This window comes from Schistocerca americana, chromosome 5 (assembly GCF_021461395.2).
Source record: "Schistocerca americana isolate TAMUIC-IGC-003095 chromosome 5, iqSchAmer2.1, whole genome shotgun sequence".
Taxonomy (NCBI): domain Eukaryota; kingdom Metazoa; phylum Arthropoda; class Insecta; order Orthoptera; family Acrididae; genus Schistocerca; species Schistocerca americana.
Genome location: NC_060123.1, coordinates 400606860 through 400625625, shown reverse-complemented (window position 1 = coordinate 400625625; position 18766 = coordinate 400606860). Strand labels below are relative to the sequence as shown.

General features: G+C 48.4%; 1 protein-coding gene across 1 annotated transcript in view; it reads right to left on the bottom strand.

The window, feature by feature from the left end:
• LOC124615869 (microtubule-associated protein RP/EB family member 1) overlaps window positions 1-17726 on the bottom strand; it is a 73846-nt gene extending 56120 nt beyond the window's left edge. The window contains exons 1-3 of the mRNA XM_047144031.1: window positions 17602-17726; window positions 16570-16733; window positions 16359-16465 (exon numbers count right to left, since the gene is read on the bottom strand). Coding sequence (XP_046999987.1) covers window positions 16359-16465; window positions 16570-16729 — 267 coding nt within the window. The 5' untranslated portion in view covers window positions 16730-16733; window positions 17602-17726. The remainder of the gene's footprint in view (window positions 1-16358; window positions 16466-16569; window positions 16734-17601) is intronic.
• Between the last annotated feature and the right edge of the window lie 1040 nt (window positions 17727-18766).

Genomic DNA, 18766 nt, shown 5'->3' with positions numbered 1-18766 from the left:
GACAAAGGCACAGCCGACACCATCATCAGTTTTGGAGCCATCGGTGAAAATAAAGGTGTGACCGGCAAGTCGAGCACGAAGTTCGACAAACTGTGAGCAATACACTGCAGCCGGAGTACCCTCCTTCAGGAGTGAGCTGAGGTCGAGATAAATATGAACCGGAGCCTGGAGCCAAGGTGGTGTCGGGCTCTCGCCCTCTCCGAAGGTGGTAGGGAGGGCAAAATCCAATTGTCGAAGCAGGCAACTGAAGCGGACTCCGGGGGGCAGCAGGGCAGACACATACAACCCGTACTGGCGGTCGAGAGAATCAGCGAAGGAGGACTGGTAAGAGGGGTGGTCGGGCATAGACAACAGCCGGCAGGCATACCGACACAGCAGTACGTCGCGCCGGTAGGTCAATGGTAATTCGGCAGCTTCAGCATAAAGACTCTCGACAGGACTAGTGTAGAAGGCTCCGGTCGCAAGACGTAACCCCCGATGGTGGATGGAGTTGAGACGGCGTAAGAGGGATGGCTGAGCAGACGAGTAGACAAAGCTCCCATAATCCAGCTTCGATCGGACTATGGACCGATACAAGCGACGTAGGACAGTGCGATCCACTCCCCAAGATGAACCACTAACAACTCTTGAGGATATTAATGGAACGTGTACAACGGGCCGCCAAATAAGAGACATGCGGAGACCAACAAAGTTTCCTGTCCAACGTGAGCCCTAGAAACTTAGTTGTTTCCATGAATGGGAGAACAACGGGACCGAGATGTAAGGATGGCGGAAGGAACGCTTTATATTGCCAAAAGTTGATACAAACCATCTTCTCTTCAGAGAACCGGAAGCCATTTGCCACGCTCCACGAGTATAGGCTGTCTAGACAACGCTGAAGGCAGCGCTCCAGGAGGCATGTTCTCTGGGCACTGCAGTATATCACAAAGTCATCGACAAAGAGAGAGCCTGAGACATTAGGTGGAATGCAATCCATAATTGGATTGATCGCGATGGCAAAAAGGGCTACACTCAAGACGGAGCCCTGAGGCACTCCGTTCTCCTGGAGGAAGACGTCGGACAATACGGAACACACACGTACCCTAAACTTTCGATCCGTTAAAAAGGAATCAATAAAAAGGGGCAGGCGACCGCGTAGGCCCCACCTGTGCATAGTGCGGAGGATACCTCCTCTCCAACAGGTATCATAAGCCTTCTCCAAATCGAAGAACACGGCTACCGTTTGGCGCCTTTGCAAAAAGTTGTTCATGATGAATGTCGACAAGGTCACAAGGTGGTCAACAGCGGAGCGGCGGCGACGAAAGCCGCATTGGACATTGGTAAGTAGCCGTCGAGATTCAAGAATCCAGATTAACCGAGCATTAACCATGCGCTCCATCACCTTACAGACACAGCTTGTAAGAGAAATGGGGCGGTAACTAGAAGGAAGGTGTCTATCCTTCCCGGGTTTGGGTATATGAACAACGACGGCGTCACGCCAACGCATGGGGACCTGACCTTCGGTCCAGACGCGATTGTAGGTACGAAGAAGGAAGCTTTAGCCCGCCGGAGAAAGATGTGCCAGCATCTGAACGTGAATGGCATCTGGCCCCGGAGCAGAGGACTGGGACAGTGCAAGCGCACATTCGAGTTCCCGCATAGTAAAGGGGGCATTATAAGTTTCCAGATTCAACGAGTGGAAGGAAGGTCGCCAAGCCTCTTCTGCGTCTTTCCTGGGAAGGAAGGCAGGGTGGTAATGGGCGGAGCTTGAAACCTCCGCGAAAAAGCGGCCGAAGGTGTTGGAGACAGCCACAGGATCAATGAGGACCCCATTACCTGAGGTCAGGCCACGTACCGACGAGTGGGCCTTAATGCCCGACAGCCTGCGCAGGCCACCCATACGACAGAAGAGGGAGTAAAACTGTTAAAGGAGCTGGTGAAAGAGGCCCAACAAGTTTTTTTGCTGTCTTTGATGACTCTACGGCAATGCGCTCGGAGTCGTTTGTATCCAATACAATTCGCCAACGTAGGATGGCGGCGAAAGGTGCGTAAAGCACGTCGTCGAGCACGGATAGCGTCTCTACAAGCCTCGTTCCACCAGGGGACGGAAATGCGACGTGAAGAAGAGGTAGTACGAGGAATTGAATGTTCGGGAGCATTGATGATAACAGCCGTGAGGTATTCGACCTGACTGTCACAACTGAGAAAATCGTGGTCCGGAAAGGTCGCCAGGGAGGAGTAAAGTCCCCAGTCAGCTTTCGGTATGTTCCAGCTCGAAGGACGTGGGGATGGGGTGTGGTGCAGGAGACGAACGACACAGGGGAAGTGGTCACTCGAATAGGTGTCAGAAAGGACATACCACTCGAACCGACGGGCAAGAGTGGTAGAACAGATCGAGATGTCCAAGTGGGAGTAGGTATGAGTAGAGTCCGAGAGGAAAATCGGGGCGCCAGTATTGAGGCAGACAAGATTGAGATGGTTGAAGACATCCGCCAAGAGTGAGCCTCTTTGACAGGATGCAGGAGAGCCCCAAAGGGGATGATGGGCATTGAAGCCGCCAAACAGTAAAAACGGCGGGGGAAGCAGAACAATTAGGTGCATCATGTCAGCCCGACTAACAGCGGATGACGATGGAGTGTAGATGGTACAAACTGAAAAAGTAAAAGCAGAAAGAGTAATACGGACATCTATTGCTTGGAGTGGGGTGGTCAATGGGATGGGATGGTAATAGACATCGTCCCGAACGAGCAACATGACCCAACCATGAGCTGGGATACCGTCCACAGGGGTGAGGTCATACCGCTCCGAGGTATAGTGAGTAAAGGCAATACGGTCAGTCGGGCGCAACTTGGTTTCCTGGAGACCAAGGACGAGCGGACAGTGCAGGCGGAGGAGCAGTTTTAATTCCTCCCGATTAGATCGAATACCTCTTATGTTCCAATGTAACAAGGCCATCGCTAGTCAAAAAAGAGGGGGAACGAGACGGGGGAAGAGCTGGTCACCTCGACGGCCGCTGAGGGCCAGGTTTCGAGGGAACAACGCTACAACCGGCGGGAGGTGGATCCTGTTCCATCGAGTCGTCGCCAGCTGCGGCCGCTGTCCCTGGTTGTGTAGGAGGGGCAGCATCATTTGCCGACGAGAGGCCAGCTGAGCGCCTGGCAGCAGAGCGTCCCAGCGAAACTGAGGACGACCAGGAGCAGCGACTCCCGGATGGAGCGTCAGACGAAAGGTGCCGGGGTGGAGAGGGGGATAGAGACTTCTTCTTGGAGGCCTTCTTGGAGGCCTTCTTGGAAGTCCGAGGAGGCACAGGGATGGTGGGCTGGACCCGAAGGAGGTCTCCACGCGCGGGGTCCGTTTTGGAACGCCAGACCTCGGAAGCTGGGGCCCGGAACGTTTCCCCGATGGACGCCTGAGAAGAGGATCGCTTCTTAGGCGTAGGGAGGGGGGGGGGGAGCAAGGGTGGCCCCTGGGGCAGAAGGGGCGGGGGCCACGGGGGAGGAGGATTTGGAAGAGAGGGATTTGGGAGGCGGAGGCAGAGACCCCGGATGGGGGGAGGAGGCGGAGGGAGGACAGGATAGGGGTGAGGATACTGCAGAAGGAGTGGACATAACTAAGGCAAACGAAGTGGTCAACGGCACGGGATGGAGGCGGTCATACTTCTTCCTGGCCTCAGAATAAGAGAGACGATCCAAAGTTTTGAGTTCTTGTATCTTCTTCTCCTTCTGATATGCGGGGCAGTCTGAGGATCTAGGCGAGTGGATGCCAGGACAATTAACGCACCGAGGTGGGGGGGGTGCATGTATGTTCCTCACGAAGAGGACGTCCACAATCGCCACAAAGGGGCTATGCCTCACACCATGACGACATGTGCCCGAAGCGCAAGCACCGAAAACAGCGCATAGGAGGCGGGACGTAAGGTCGCACCTGTAGCACATCACCTGTACCTTCTCCGGGAGAACGTCCCCCTCGAAGGCGAGGATAAAGGCCCCGGTGTCGATGCGACGGTCTTTGGGGCCGCGCTGGTCTCGCCGGACGAAATGCACGCCTCGGCGCTCCAGGTTCGCCCTGAGCTCCTCATCAGATTGCAGCAGGAGGTCCCGATGAAAAATAACCCCCTGCGTCCTATTCACTGCCAGATGCGGGACAATGGACACTGGGATGTCCCCTAGTCGGTCGCACGCCCTGAGTGCCGCCGACTGTGTGGCGGAGGTGGTCTTTATAAGAACGGACCCCGAACGCATCTTACTGAGAGCCTCGATTTTCCCGAAGATGTCCTCAATGTGCTGAACAAAGAACATAGGCTTGGAGGTGGCGAACGTCCCCCCATCGGTTCGAGAACAGACCAAATAGCGGGGGAAGTACTTCGCCCCAAGCCGGCGAGCCTGTCCCTGCTCCCAGGGAGTGGCCAAGGGGGAAAGGGCAGAAGAACCAGAACTAGAGACAGTATCTTTCCTTTTGAAAGACTCGGCCGCAGAGTGACCTGATACGTGTTGACGTTTCATCTGCGAAACGTCCGCCCCGATACCACCCACTCCAACCAGGGGCTCTCCCCACGGGTGCCACCCAGCCTCAGCAAGGGCCACCTGGCAGGATGACCGTTGCCGGGAGTCCTGATGCCCCAAGGAGACGGGCATCTACTCCTTGGCCGACGTGGGGAGGGTGCAGCTCGGGTATCGGCAGTACGATCCCTGTGTTGTCAGGGGGCTACAACCTAGAGGGTACATGACGACCCCACCGCAATGGGCTGGCTACCGTGCTGGATTTCTGGTGCCATGGAAAGTCCATCATGATCGTAGGTGCAGATGGGGACGCACTATGGGCGTAACTTGTACAACCCATCAGGCATTTAGGCCCAATTTGAGGAATAGTGGGTATGGTTACAACGCCGGTACAATGCTGAGTGCCAAGGTCTTAGTACACTGAGGACCAGTGGTACACCACGTAAGGCGTCCTTCCCCAAAAGGCTCGTACTTCTGTAGAATTTTGAAAAATGGAGGCCAAACCCCAAGGGGGACCATCACATGGAAGGCCGAAACGGTTGAAACTCCTTTTAGTCGCCTCTTGCGACAGGCAGGAATACCTCGGGCCTATTCTTACCCCGGACCCGCATGGGGGAAGGGGGCAGGTGTGGTCCTTCGACTCTGAGAGCTGACTGGAAGTGTTGCAGCTGATGGAACTGTTGCAGGAGTGACAGTGGCGGCATAAGAAGACGTCATGCGCACGGGCTGAAGCCGTTCAAATTTCTGCTTAGCCTCCGTGTAGGTCAGTCGGTCCAGGGTCTTTATTTCCATTATTTTCCTTTCCTTCTGCACAATCGGACAGTCCGGCGAGCAAGGGGAATGGTGCTCTCCGTAGCTGACACAGATGGGAGGCGGAGAACATTGAGCATCAGGATGGGATGGACGACCACAATCGCGACACATCAGGCTGGAAGCACAGCGTGAAGACATATGGCCAAACTTCCAACACTTTAAGCACCGTATTGGGGTAGAGATATATGGCTTTACATCACAACAGTAGACATCACTTTGACCTTCTCAGGTAATGTGTCACCCTCGAAGGTCAAGATGAAGGTACCAGTGGCAACTTTATGATCCCTCGGACCACGGTGGACGTGCCGGACAAAATGGACACCTCGTTGCCCTAAGTTTGTGCGCAGCTCGTCATCTGACTGTAAAAGGAGATCCCTGTGGAAAATAATGCCCTGGACCATATTTAAGCTTTTATGGGGTGTGATAGTAACTGAAACATCCCCCAGCTTCTTACAAGTGAGCAACACCCGTGACTGCGCAGAGGATGCTGTTTTTATCAAGACTGAACCAGACCGCATTTTGGACAAGCCCTCCACCTCCCCGAACTTGGCCTCTAAATGTTCTACAAAGAACTGAGGCTTCACAGATACAAAGGATTTACCATCAGCTCTGGTACAGACGAGATACCGGGGCGAATAGGTTTCATTGTCATTCATAGCCTTTCATTCCTCCCATGGTGTGGCCAGGGAGGGGAACGATTTGGAGTCATACACATTAGCTTCAAAATGAGCCGTCAAACGCTTAGAGACTGCTGGTGTCTGGCCACCAGCAAGAGATGATTTGCCACACTTCATTGCGTGTCATCCACCCTGAAGTCACCAACTCCGACCAAGGGCCCTCCCCATAGGCGCCACCCAGCCACAGCAAGGGCCACCTGGCAGGATGGCCATTGCCAGGAGTCCTGATGCCCCAGAGAGATGGGCATCTACTCCTTGGCATACATGGGGAGTAAATGGTGCAGGCATCTGTGTTGTCAGGGGGCTACAACCAACAGGGTACATGGCGGCCCCACCAAACGGACTAGCTACCATGCCGGATGTTAGGTGACATGTGGTCCATGGTCGCCGTCAGTGCAGAAAGCAGCACTGCACAGCGCATGGCAGAAAGTGCACGCAGGAACGTATCCATGCCCAAGAGATGGAGAGCGGGCAGGACTGCAATGCAACGACGAATAAGCTGGCGAAAGGTCTGACCGCAAGATGGACACAATGCACCAAGTAAGGCGCCCTTCCCCAATCGGCTTGCTCTTCGGAAGAATTTTGAGATATGGAGGTCAAACCCGACAGGGAGCCCTCACATAAGACCGAAACTTTTGAGACTCCTTTTAGTCGCCTCTTACGACAGGCAGGAATACCGCGGGCCTATTCTTACTCCCAGACCCACAGGGGGGCACTGGTAAGGGGACAATAGATCCCGAGATTCGAGGACCCAAATTGAGCTGACAGGCTACCATCCATTCAAGTAACTTGCAAACAACATTTGTCAGACTGATTAGCCGATAGCTTTTGACAAACAGAGGTTACTTACCAGGCTTAAGGTCAGGAACCACGATGCTATCCCTCCCTGAGAAGGGAAGTCACCCTGGAGCCAAATACGGCTAAACACCCGGAGAAGATGCTGCCGTTGTGGAGCTCTGAGATGTTGAAGCAGTTGGTTATGAATGGAGTTTGGGCCAGGGGCCGTATCATGAGAAGAAGAAAGTGCGGGAAGAAGTTTCCATTCAGTAAAAGGTTTGTTGTAAGATTCTGACTGACAAGTGGTAAAACATAAGGCGGAAGTTTCGGCCCACTGTTTCTGGTGAAGGAAAGCAGCCAGATAGGAGGCTGATGCTGATGCAAAATGGGTCAAAAGATGTTCCGTGAGAGTCATCGGGTCCGTGCAAAGGCCATCCAGGAGGTGAAGGACTGGGAGGGGGTACTGCCGATGGCAACCTTTGAGTGAGCGAAGTGTAGCACATACCCGTGACTTAGGGACAGTAGAACCGAGGAAAGAAACAAAGCGTTCCCAACACACCCGTTTGCTCTGTTTGATTAAGTAATGGGCTTTAGCGCAAAGGCGTTTAAAGGTAATAAGGTTGGCAACGGATGGGTGCCTCTTAAGGTGTTGCAAAGCTCGACAGCAAGCATGGATGGCAATGGCCGTACTCCACCACGGGACTTGCCGGTGGTGAAATGGTCCAGATGAGCACGGTACAGCAAGGCTAGCAGCATGAACAATCACGTCAGACATGTCACGTAGGACGTCATCAATACAACCCAACAAAGAGGGAGAAAACACGACCTGTGCAGTGTATAGAGGCCAATCGGAGCGTAGGAAAGACCAACAATGTAACCTGTCCATCAGTGAGCGGAAGGGAGCGAGAGAACCAACGGGAAATGATCACTATCACAAAGGTCGTCGTGTGGCGATCAGTGTAATGAAGGGAGGAGGGAGGGAGAAGAAAGAGAAAGATCAATGGCAGAAAACGTACCATGACCGGACCTAAAATGAGTTGGAGAGCCATCATTAAGAAGACACAAGTCGTGGTCTGCACGAAACTGGTTTATGAGAAGACCTCGTCTAGATGGAAATGCACTGCTCAACAAGGGATGATGAACATTAAAATCCCCAAGGAGGAGGAAGGGAGAAGGAAGTTGCTGAAGAAGAGCAGTTAAGGCAGCAGGTGTAAGAGTCCTGTCAGGAGGGAGATAAAGTTTGCAAACTGTGACCTCAGAATCCAGGTAGACGCTAACAGCAACCGCTTCCAATGTAGTTTGAAGAAGAATCCACATGCTACCAACGTCCGTATGGACCAACGTACAAACACCACCAGAGGCCCGCAGGGGGCCAACCCAATTTCGACAGAAAGCACAGAACCCGCGGAGGGTTGGTGAGTGATCAGTAAAATGAGATTCCTGTAGAACCACGCAAGCTGCAGAGTAATACGAAATAAAAGATTTCAACTCCAGAAGGTGACGGTAATATTCATTACAATTCCATTGGATAACTACAGAATGATGATTCAAATGGGAGTTGAACAGGCTAAAGCCAGTCATGCCGCCAGGTCACTACCGGTCACCGACAAGCAGGGGGCGACATCCATGAACAACAGGTCAGAATCAGGTTGCGAAGCCAGGGATGGGACCTCTGGTGAAACCACAGGCTCCTTGTCTCGGGACTTATGTTTCTTCTTCTTCTATTGAGATCGAGGAGCGCTGTGCGGCATAAAGGAGCCAGCTGCAACAAGATCAGAGGGGGGGGGGGGGGGGGGGAGGGGGAAGGTTCGGGCGACCTGGGGTCCACAGACCATGGTTCTCACAGTCGTCACATGGCAGCAGACCTTTGGCCTGGTAGGTGCCAGGAAGGGGTATGCCAGGAGGGGCGCCCTTGACCGGCAGACGCCAAAGAAGTGGGACACTTCACTGGGTGGGGAGAGGGAGCGGCACCTGGAGGAGAGGTGTGGGAACCGCAGGGGAGGGGGGGGGGGGGGGGAGGAGAAGGGTTCGGGACCGGGGTAAGGAAGAGGTGAAGATGTAACTAAAGCAGAACTAGACGTCACGGACACAGGGTGGAGGCATGCATACTTCTTACGAGCCTCATTGTAGGTTAGACGACCAAGGGACTTATACTCCTGTATCTTCTTTTCCTTCTTATATATTGGGCAATCTGGTGAACGTGGAGAATGATTGCCATGATAATTAAAACACACACACACACACACACACACACACACACACAAAGGGGGACCACAGAAACTTCCCTCGTTGACGTCCGCAGTCACCACACAGAGGGGCCTGCAAACAGCGGGAAGACTTGTTTCCAAAACACAAGCACTTAAAACACCTCATAGGTGGTGGGATGTACGGCTTCACGTCACATCGATAAACCATAATCTTTACTTTCTCAGGGAGGGTATCCCCTTCAAAGGACAGGATAAAGGCACCAGTTTCAAAGCAGTTGTCCTTCAGACCCTTCTGAACAAAGTGAACACCCCCCCCCCCCCCCATCCGAGATTGTCCCAAAGTTCCTCATAAGTTTGAAGGATGATGTCCCTGTGAAAAATCACACCTTGAACCATATTTAGAGACTGATGGGGGGGGGGGGGGGGGGCGGTAATGGACACAGGAATTGCACCAAGGTGGTTACAGGCACGAAGGGCCGCAGACTGGGCAGCTGAAGTAGTTTTGATCAACAACGAACATGACCGCATCTTGCTCAGAGTGTCCACTTCGCCAAACTTGTCTTCAATGTGATCCACAAAAAATAAAAGTTTGGTGATGGTGAAAGTATCCCCATCAGTCCTGGTGCAAACCAGATGGCGGGGGAAAGCCAACGGGCCTGACCCTCCTCCCAGGGGGTAGCCACGGAAGGAAAGGTCGAAGGGGCAGGAGAAGCAGCACTAAAACAATCAGTTCCACACGGAGAGATGGCCGCAGAAGAACGGCCAGGACCTGTATGTGTTTCATTTGCATAGCGCCGAACCTGATACCACCCACTCTGACCAGGGGCCACCCAGCCACAGCAAGGGCCATCTGGCACAGCAGCCATTGCCTGAAGTTCCAATGCTCCAGAATGACAAGTAACCACTCCTAGGCTTACATGAGGTGGTCACAGTTCAGGTATCAGAAGTGTGATCCCTGTGTGTACATGGGCCTCAACCAAAAGGGTACATAGCGACCCCACCACACAGACTGGCTACCGTGCTGGCTATGCACCCTAGCATCAGACGACAACGTGAAAGGAAAGGTGGAATGAACTAGGAGGGCACACATCGGAGATACTAGGTAAGGTGCTCTCCCCCAAATGGCTCACACTACGGAATAGAAATTTAGTAATGAGGTCAAACCCCAGAGGGGGACCAGGGAATGCCAGAAGGATGAGGTGATTATGAAACAAAACCAATTGCAAAACCAACATAACCAGGAGGATAGTGGGGCCAATATATACAAGGACACCGAGAGAGAGAGAGAGAGAGAGAGAGAGAGAGAGAGAGAGAGAGAGAGAGAGAGAGAGAGAGGGAGAGAGGGAGAGAGGGAGAGAGAGGGAGGGGGGGGGGGGGAAGGAGCAAGAAGAGGAAAGGAGGGGAAGGGCAAGAACATGCAGCCCTGGAAAGAAGGAAAGCTGCAATAGCTCGGGGCCCCATACTCGCCATGCACAAACTCACAAAAGAACCATGAGCCCCCTGCAGGGAAGGTGAATTGTGCTCTCCATAGTTGACACAGATGGGAGGCAGGGCACGTGGATTATTGGGATGCGATAGATGTACACAATCTCGACATGTGACACTGGAAGTACAGCGTGTAGACATATGGCTGAACTTCCAGTACTTAAAGCACCGCTTCGGGGAGGGATATATGGCTTGACATCACAGCGGTAGACCATCACCTTGACGTTCTCGGGTAAGGTGTCACCCTCGAAGGCCAAGATGAAGGCACTGGTAGCAACCTGATTATCCCTCTGACCCCAATGGACGTGCCACACAAAATGAACACCTCGCTGATATAAATTGGTGTGCAGCTTGTCGTCAGACTCAAATGAAGGTCCCCATGGAAGGTAATACCCTGGACCATATTTAAGCTCTTATGTGGCGCAATGGTAACAGAAACATACCAACTTGTTATAAGCGAGTAAAGTCCGTGACTGGGCAGAGGATGCTTTTTTTATCAAGACTGACCCAGATCGCATTTTGGACAAGCCCTACACCTCCCCAAACTTATCCTCTAAATGATCTACAAAAAACTGGTTTCATCTTGTACATACGAGGTACTGGGGTGAATAAGGTTTGCTGCCTCCCTTAGGCTGGTGTGGCCAGGGAGGGGAATGATTTACAGTTGTACTTTCTTGCATTGTACTGAGACACTGAACGCGTAGAGACTGCTACTGTTGGATCACCGGCAAGTGATGATGTAGTATGCTTCATCGTGCGTCATCCACCCTGATGCCACCCATTCCGACCAAGGCCCTCACCACAGGCGCCACCAAGCCGCAGCAAAGGTCACCTGGCAGAATGGCCATTGCTGGGAGTCCTGATGCCCCAGGATTGCGAGCATCTACTACTTGGCATAAGTGGGGAGTTAACGGCACAAGGATCAGCAGAGTGGTCCCTATGTTGTCAGGGGCTACAACAAACAGGGTACATGGTGGCCCCACAACAATGGTCTGGCTACCGTGCTGGATATGAGGTGCAAAGAGGTCCATGGTCATCGTTGGCACTAAAAGCGACACTGCATAGTACAGGGTGGAAAACGCACCCAGGAAGGCGTGCTCGCCCAAGAGATGGAGAATGAGCTGGACTACAGAGCGACGACAATAAAGTGAACTAAAGATCTCAAGGCACGATGGACACAATGCACCCTTCCTCAATTGGTTCGCTCTTCGGGAAAATTTTGAAAAATGGGGATCAAACCCTACAGGGGACCATCACATAAAGGCCAAAATGTGAGAGACTCCTTTTAGTTGCCTCTTACGACAAGCAGGAACACCTAGGACATATTCTAATCCCTGGACCTGCAGGAGGGAGGCCTGAGATTAGGAGGCTGGGTGGGCAACAGAACACCCCTTTCCGGGGTGTGGGAAGGATGTTTGATAGTATATCCATCATTTCAGGGCATCATGATTGATAATCAGAACCCTAACAAAGAACGAGGTTCAGTTGTTCAAGTCCAGAATCATGTTGGGTGACAAAGAAGGCACTCTTTTGTAGTTGGCTCTTCAGGGTAGCAGGACAATTAGGGTTGTGTGGGGACATGACATGAGTAATTGTTTGCGGACTAGGTCTGGGGGATAGCGCGTATTTGTGAAGGCCTTGGTGAGACCTTCTGCATATTAAGAAAGGGAGTTCTTGTCACTGCAGAGAAGTCATTCCCACATGGCAAGACTGTGTGGGAGGGATTTTTTTGATGTGGAAAGTATGGCATCTGTCAAAATGCAGGTACTGTTGGTGGCTGGTGGGTTTTAACACGGACAGAAGTGTGGATGCAGCCATCAGAGATGCAGCCATTAAGATCTAGGAATGGTGACACACTGGGCTGCCCAGAATCAGGTGAAGCAGATGGGAAAGAACATGTTGAGGTTGTGAAGGAATGAGGATATGGTGTCTTGGCCTCGAGTCCAGATCATGAAGATACTGTCAATGAACCTGAACCAGACCTGGAGTTTGGGCTGGCTATGAAGTCTTCCTCTACATGGTCCATAAACAGGCAGAGCTGAGTGCTGTGGGGGTGCCCAGGGTTGTGCTGCGGATTTGTTCGTATACCTCCTCTTTGAAGGAGATGTAGTTATCCCTGTTTAAAGCCTTAGGATCCACCCAGAATCTGTCCCCTAAATCCATTTCCCTCATCACCCCTGAACACCCCACACACACACCTTTTACATGCACCCCCAAAATTCACAAACCCAACAATCCTGGATGACTCACTTTAGCTGGTCAGTGTGCTCCCAATGAAGGATTTCAGTCTTCACTGACCAACACCATCTATCTATCTGTAATCTAGCCTCCCATTTCAAAGATACCAACTGCTTCCTTCACCGACTCTCCACCATCCCCACCCCTTTACCTCCTGGTTCCCTACTGGTCACTTGACACCACCTCCGTATACACTAACATCTCTCATGCCCATGGTCTTGCCGCAACTAAACACTACCTTTCCCAACGTCCTTCAGACTCTGAATCGCTACCTCATTCATGTAACTAACTTCATCCTAACACAGAACTACTACTCCTTTGAAGGTAAAGTACACAAACAAATCCATAGCACAGTCATGGGCACCTGCGTGGCATCATCCTACGCTAACCTGTTTATGGGCCACCTAGAAGAAACCTTACTAGCTTCCCAAAACCCCAAACCCCTGGTCTGGTTCAGGTTCATAATGATATCTTCATGCTATGGACTTCAGGACAAAACATCACAATCTCAACACCTCTTCCAACTGCTACATCCAGTCCTCAATTCACCATACCACCTTCCTAGACGTAAACCTTCTCCACTCTGATGGCTGCATCCACACCTCTGTCAACATTAAACCCACCAACCACTGACAGTATGTGCATTTTGGCAGCTGCCATCTCTTCCACATCCAAAAGTCTCACCCATATGCCGTGTCACCCAGGGACAGTATCTGCAGCGACAAGAACTCCCTTTCCCAGTATGCTAAAGGTCTCACTAAGGCCTTCACAGACAAGCACTATCTCCCCCCACATCTAGTCCGCAAACAGACTTCCTGTACAATCCCCCCGGGGGCAGCTAGAAAAGAGTACCCTCTCTGTCACCCAATACCACACCGAACTGGAACAACTGAACCACATCTTTCATCAGAGTTTCCATTATCCATTACCCTGCCCTGAAATGAGGGACATCCTACTCAAGATCCTTACCACCACTCCTGAAGTGGTGCTCCATTGCCCACACAACATCCACAACAAAGTAGTCTATCCCTATGCCATTTCCAATCCCAACCTCTTGCCACAGGGGGCATATCTCTATGCCTTTGCCTTTATCACTGGCTCCCTTTTCACATTCCCTCACCATCTTTGTGTGCTACCCCCTGCCAATATACCCACCTGTTCTTTCCTCTTTCCTGCATCCCGTCCTCCACCCCACTTCCTGAAGCTGCAACTCTCAGAGTCTAATCCATGCATGCCCCACAATACAGCACTCTCCTCTCACCACCTATACCCTGCTATCCCTCCCCTTTCCCTGTCCCACTCCAGATTGCTATTCATGTGACAGTCACAATCTTTTCGGAGCTTCCACTGGTTGCACTCGTGTGCACATTTGCTGAATAAAGCTTTGGTCAAAAGCTATAATGTGTAGTAGTCTTCTCGTTGTACCTGTCGGCAGCTCAACGGATAATTTTTACCGTGAGTAGCAATCTATCCTTTTCCAAATATCTTTTGTTAGCAAACAGCTGCTATAAAAATATTGTTTATGAATTTAATATCTGACTGCACTGGATTCTGCACAAGTACAGTTTTAACAAAGTATAAATGAAGAAATTTGCACCTAGCTATTCCTAACTGCACAATGAAAGTTTTTATTGAAGACTTGATAATTGTTACATGTGGACTGTGTCACTCCCCTCCCCCCATCACAAGCTGCAGCATCTACCAGCTACACCAATCAAGTGGGAAATTGCATCCCCCTTAATCATCAACACTGCAAGGGGCGACAGAAGCGTCCGATCCCACGCGTCGGCTTTGACCCGTGACGTAAGGGTGTTGTCGTGTGACGTCATGACGGCGCGGAGTTTGGTTTGAGTGTGGCAGTCTCCAGTTCTTTTTTATCTTATTTTATTTACTTTTCTGATCTGTTCGTTCTATCTCTTGAGACTTTTTGAAATTTAAAAACACTTATTACTTACTTTAATTATCTGTTTCCTCCAATTTCTGTTTTAGCTTATTATATTTATCTTTCTGATCTGTTCGTTCTATCCCGTGAGATTTTTTTTTTTTTAAAAAAGACAAAAAACACTAATCAGCTACTGAAGCATCTTTATCTTGTATGGGTTGCAAGGGTTACGACCCCTGGGGAGGTGGGTGGGTATTCATGCATGGCTGTCTTCACTTACACGTTGTAGCTACGTAAGGCGTCTAAATTTGTTTATATTTAGTTTGCCCCCACCCAAAACACCCCATTTCCCGCGCTTGTCCCGTTAGTGTCATTAGGCTTCTTGTGGAAAGTGTGTGTGTTTGGTTTTGTTTCCGCCATATTTGTGACGTCATGGGTCAAAGCAGACGGGCGGGATCGGACACTTCCGTATTTCCCACTGCATGTCAGTATGGTACGAAAAGTTACAGTAGGATGTAAATAATCAAGGAGTGAAGGCAACAATTCACAAAATTGCAGAAATACACTCACACTCCCCCCCCCCTCCTCCAAAAAGGATTCTTAGTACAAAAGCTAGTGAAGTATTTTTTTTTGTGCATCTCTAAATTCCAACTGTCTGGATTAAAACACTGTATATCAACTGTCTTTATCATAACATATCACTGTATCCTTGCATAAGAGTGTCTAAATCCCTACCGTATCATCCTGATTTGAATTTTCTAAATTTCAAAGGAACAGAATAATTTGTTTAGCAAGTTCATACCCTATTCCCTTCTCCAGCCCTGTCCAACTCTACTAAAATTCCATCACTAATACCTACATGTGAATGGAAATTAACTTTGCTTTTTGTTAATCTTTATCATTCACAAACTGGATCTATCACAACACAACATATTCCACACTATGTGACTAAATAAGCAACACCACTGTACAATTTAGAATTAAAACTTTACATAATGATGTCTGAAGGAACATTCTGAGATGATATGGCTTCATATACAAATAATATAACTTAATAATTTGCTCACGAACTGCAAGGACTGAATGCAAGACAGTGATCGTGAGCCCAACCTGACGCTTCAGCTGTACTGAGAGTGATTTTCAATGGAGCTAGAAGCCCAAATTAGGTGGATACACAATAATATGGTCCCGAGTTAGTGAAGACAGATAATTTGAAATATTACGTTACACTAACAGACTGATCTGTAGCATAGCCTAACGATGCTGTATGTGCCCTGTTTACTGCAAATGCCATAAAAATTGAAACTGCAATGTAAATTCAGTGTACCTTTACAACATGATGGACAAGCCTCCAATGACTATTTCAATGCATCTTACGAATATAAATCTTACACAAACTACAGAGAAAACAATGGGGTTCCAGTACGTCACGTTTACCCCTAGAAAACCCATGTGAAGTATTACATTAACCATGACACCACACTAATGTCAAGTTAGCTTACAGCATAGGAACAGTTCGGTCTTAAAAAATTAGTCCCAAATCCTTTTATAAAATTAACATTAGGCAGTGTAACCTTTCTGCAGAAGAGCAAAAGTTTGACTCTTTTTCAATATCCTCCTGCAACCTGCTTATCATAGGTGGGTGAGGCTATTTCATTGAACATGGATGAGGCTACAACAGAAACTACTTTGCACCTGGTTTGAAGCATACCACAACTTCTTTCTTACTTCAGAAACATTCAAGCACCACAAAACAATTTTTGTGTTATGTCACAATTTTTGAAGATTTCAAACAACTTACCTTATCAACTCCCATCTTTTTAAAGGCAGCCTGCAAAATTTTGAAGTTCTGAATATATTCATGTTCTAGATTCGTCTTGAATTTTATTCTTTTCATAATAACACTTCCTGTAGGAAACCAAAAATTATTTTAGCAATGTCTACTTGTGATCCTTAATCACATGGCAAGTTCATTTAAATGGAAGTCAGTAACACTTATCAAACAACAATACCTGGAAATAGCATATCCATGAACTGACAATAGGCAGCGCCGGTACATAATTCTTCAATTTTCGTAAAACTCGACGCCAAGCAGTCATTTACCCAAGCCAACATATCATGTCGACTTAAGTTGTCTGCTGTTACATTAGTCGAGTACACATTGACAGCCATCTCTCTGAAATGCAGAATTAATGTGACGATCATAGACACCACAGACAATACAAAAATACGATGCGTTTTATCGGTATTTAGCGGAATACCTTCCCGTAACTTCAAATTAATGTTACACAACATGTAAATAACTTTTGCAGATTGAACGATCTGAGAAGAGAGGTAGACCAACAACACAATCCTCACAAAAACATGCAAGAAGGATAAAACTTTATCAGAGAGAGAAAAAAAAAAAAATTTTACATAGGAAATCATATCCGTTGCAACAAAGTGTACCGTGGAATCCATTAAAAATAACCATTTCTGCAGGTGTTCATGTGGTCTATGGAAAACTGTTCAGATTATGTGCACTAAAAATTTTCATATCTGTTTAAACGGAGAGATATAAACCAAGCGAGGGCATGCGACGAACTAAACGGATCTTGAGGTACTAGTCGAAATGTGAACACGAAGCACGGCAGGAAATCGCAAAACTATTTTTTCCATATTCGTTACTACCAATCCCATACCAACCAGAATATTAAATAGGTAATTACGGAAGTGTACCCAAGGAGCTGTCAATAACCTACAGTCGAAAACTTAATTACTAATAGTAAACAAAAATTACGGTAAGGCTTTGTGTCTACTGTTTCAGACCAACGCATCACTCTCAAATAATCACTCAAAAAAAGCAATAACAACCGGCTTCCGTAATCTGTAAACCACATTGGATTCGAAAGAAAGAGTAACTGTCATATTCCTCGATCGCTGTTATCTACTCTTTCGTTCGTAAACACACAAAAATGAACCAATGGCTACGGGAAGTAAAAAACAGCGAAAAAACCGAGAGAGTCTCTAGCCATTACAATGACAATTTTATAAATTCAACCCACCTAACGTCTAATTACAGTTGCTTTCACCAACACCACGATTCCTGCCTCTTACAAGTTCTCTGACAACGTACTTGCAGCAGCACAGAGCACCTCTACTAGTAGATCTCTTTGGCCTACATGGTGGCGCTAGTTTAGTAGCAACATAATGATTCTCCCATCATTTGTGTCAACAGCCAGCGGCCGATGTAAATACTATATTACTAATTTACAAAAAATTAAATTTCAAATTTGCCTTTTTAGGCGAAATATCAAGATATCGACAAAACATGGGAGTAATTCTCCGACACATCAATATTATGGTCGATTCTCAATGACACAGTGTTGTAGATCAAATGGCAATAAATTGATCTGGCTTCTTTGAGGGATTGCTACATTGAAACTGGTAGGAGTGATGATGAGGCCACTGCAGCAATAATCATTCTCAACGAACCAAGGCGAACTAAAACAAGAGGTAGCAAGACTTATACGTATGTTCTGCATTTACATCTACACTCTTCACCCTAGTGATACACACTTAGTAAATGATAACACAGCAGCCACCCTGGGGTGTTAAATACCCCAATTTTAATTTCAATGGTATGTATTCTGATAAACCCTTTACCCCAGCTACTTATTATTTGCCTGTAGGTTATTTCTGTTGTGTGTGTATAAAATTATTAGACTATAAGTAATAATCTATGTATTATTATATAATAAATCCTTTAGTGTACTATTTTGCACAATACGTACATGGTAAATTTTGGATTTTTTTTGTAATTTTTTAAAATTGATTTAGGGCAATAATAAATTAATAAAAGTATATAATACACAATATATTTACATAAAAAATACAAAATTCAAAGGTGTAAACAATAGTGTGGCTTATCCTGGACAATAATTCAAATATTTTCAATTCTCGCACTCATAGCAAAGTTTGACAGGATGTTCGTCACATGTATACCTTTTGCAGGAAATACATCTAGTCTTTGTTTTTCTGTGTCTATTTCTGGCGCAGAAGTTACATCGTCTCTGAAGAGCTGGTCCATCATCTTGTGAACGAATCACTGCTTCATTATTTTGCACTCCTAGTATTTCACAGACTGAGTTCAGATACTTCGCCTGAGTGTAGGAACTTCCAATTTTGCTTCGATATGTGGTTTTATCATTAACACTGACAACTCCATTA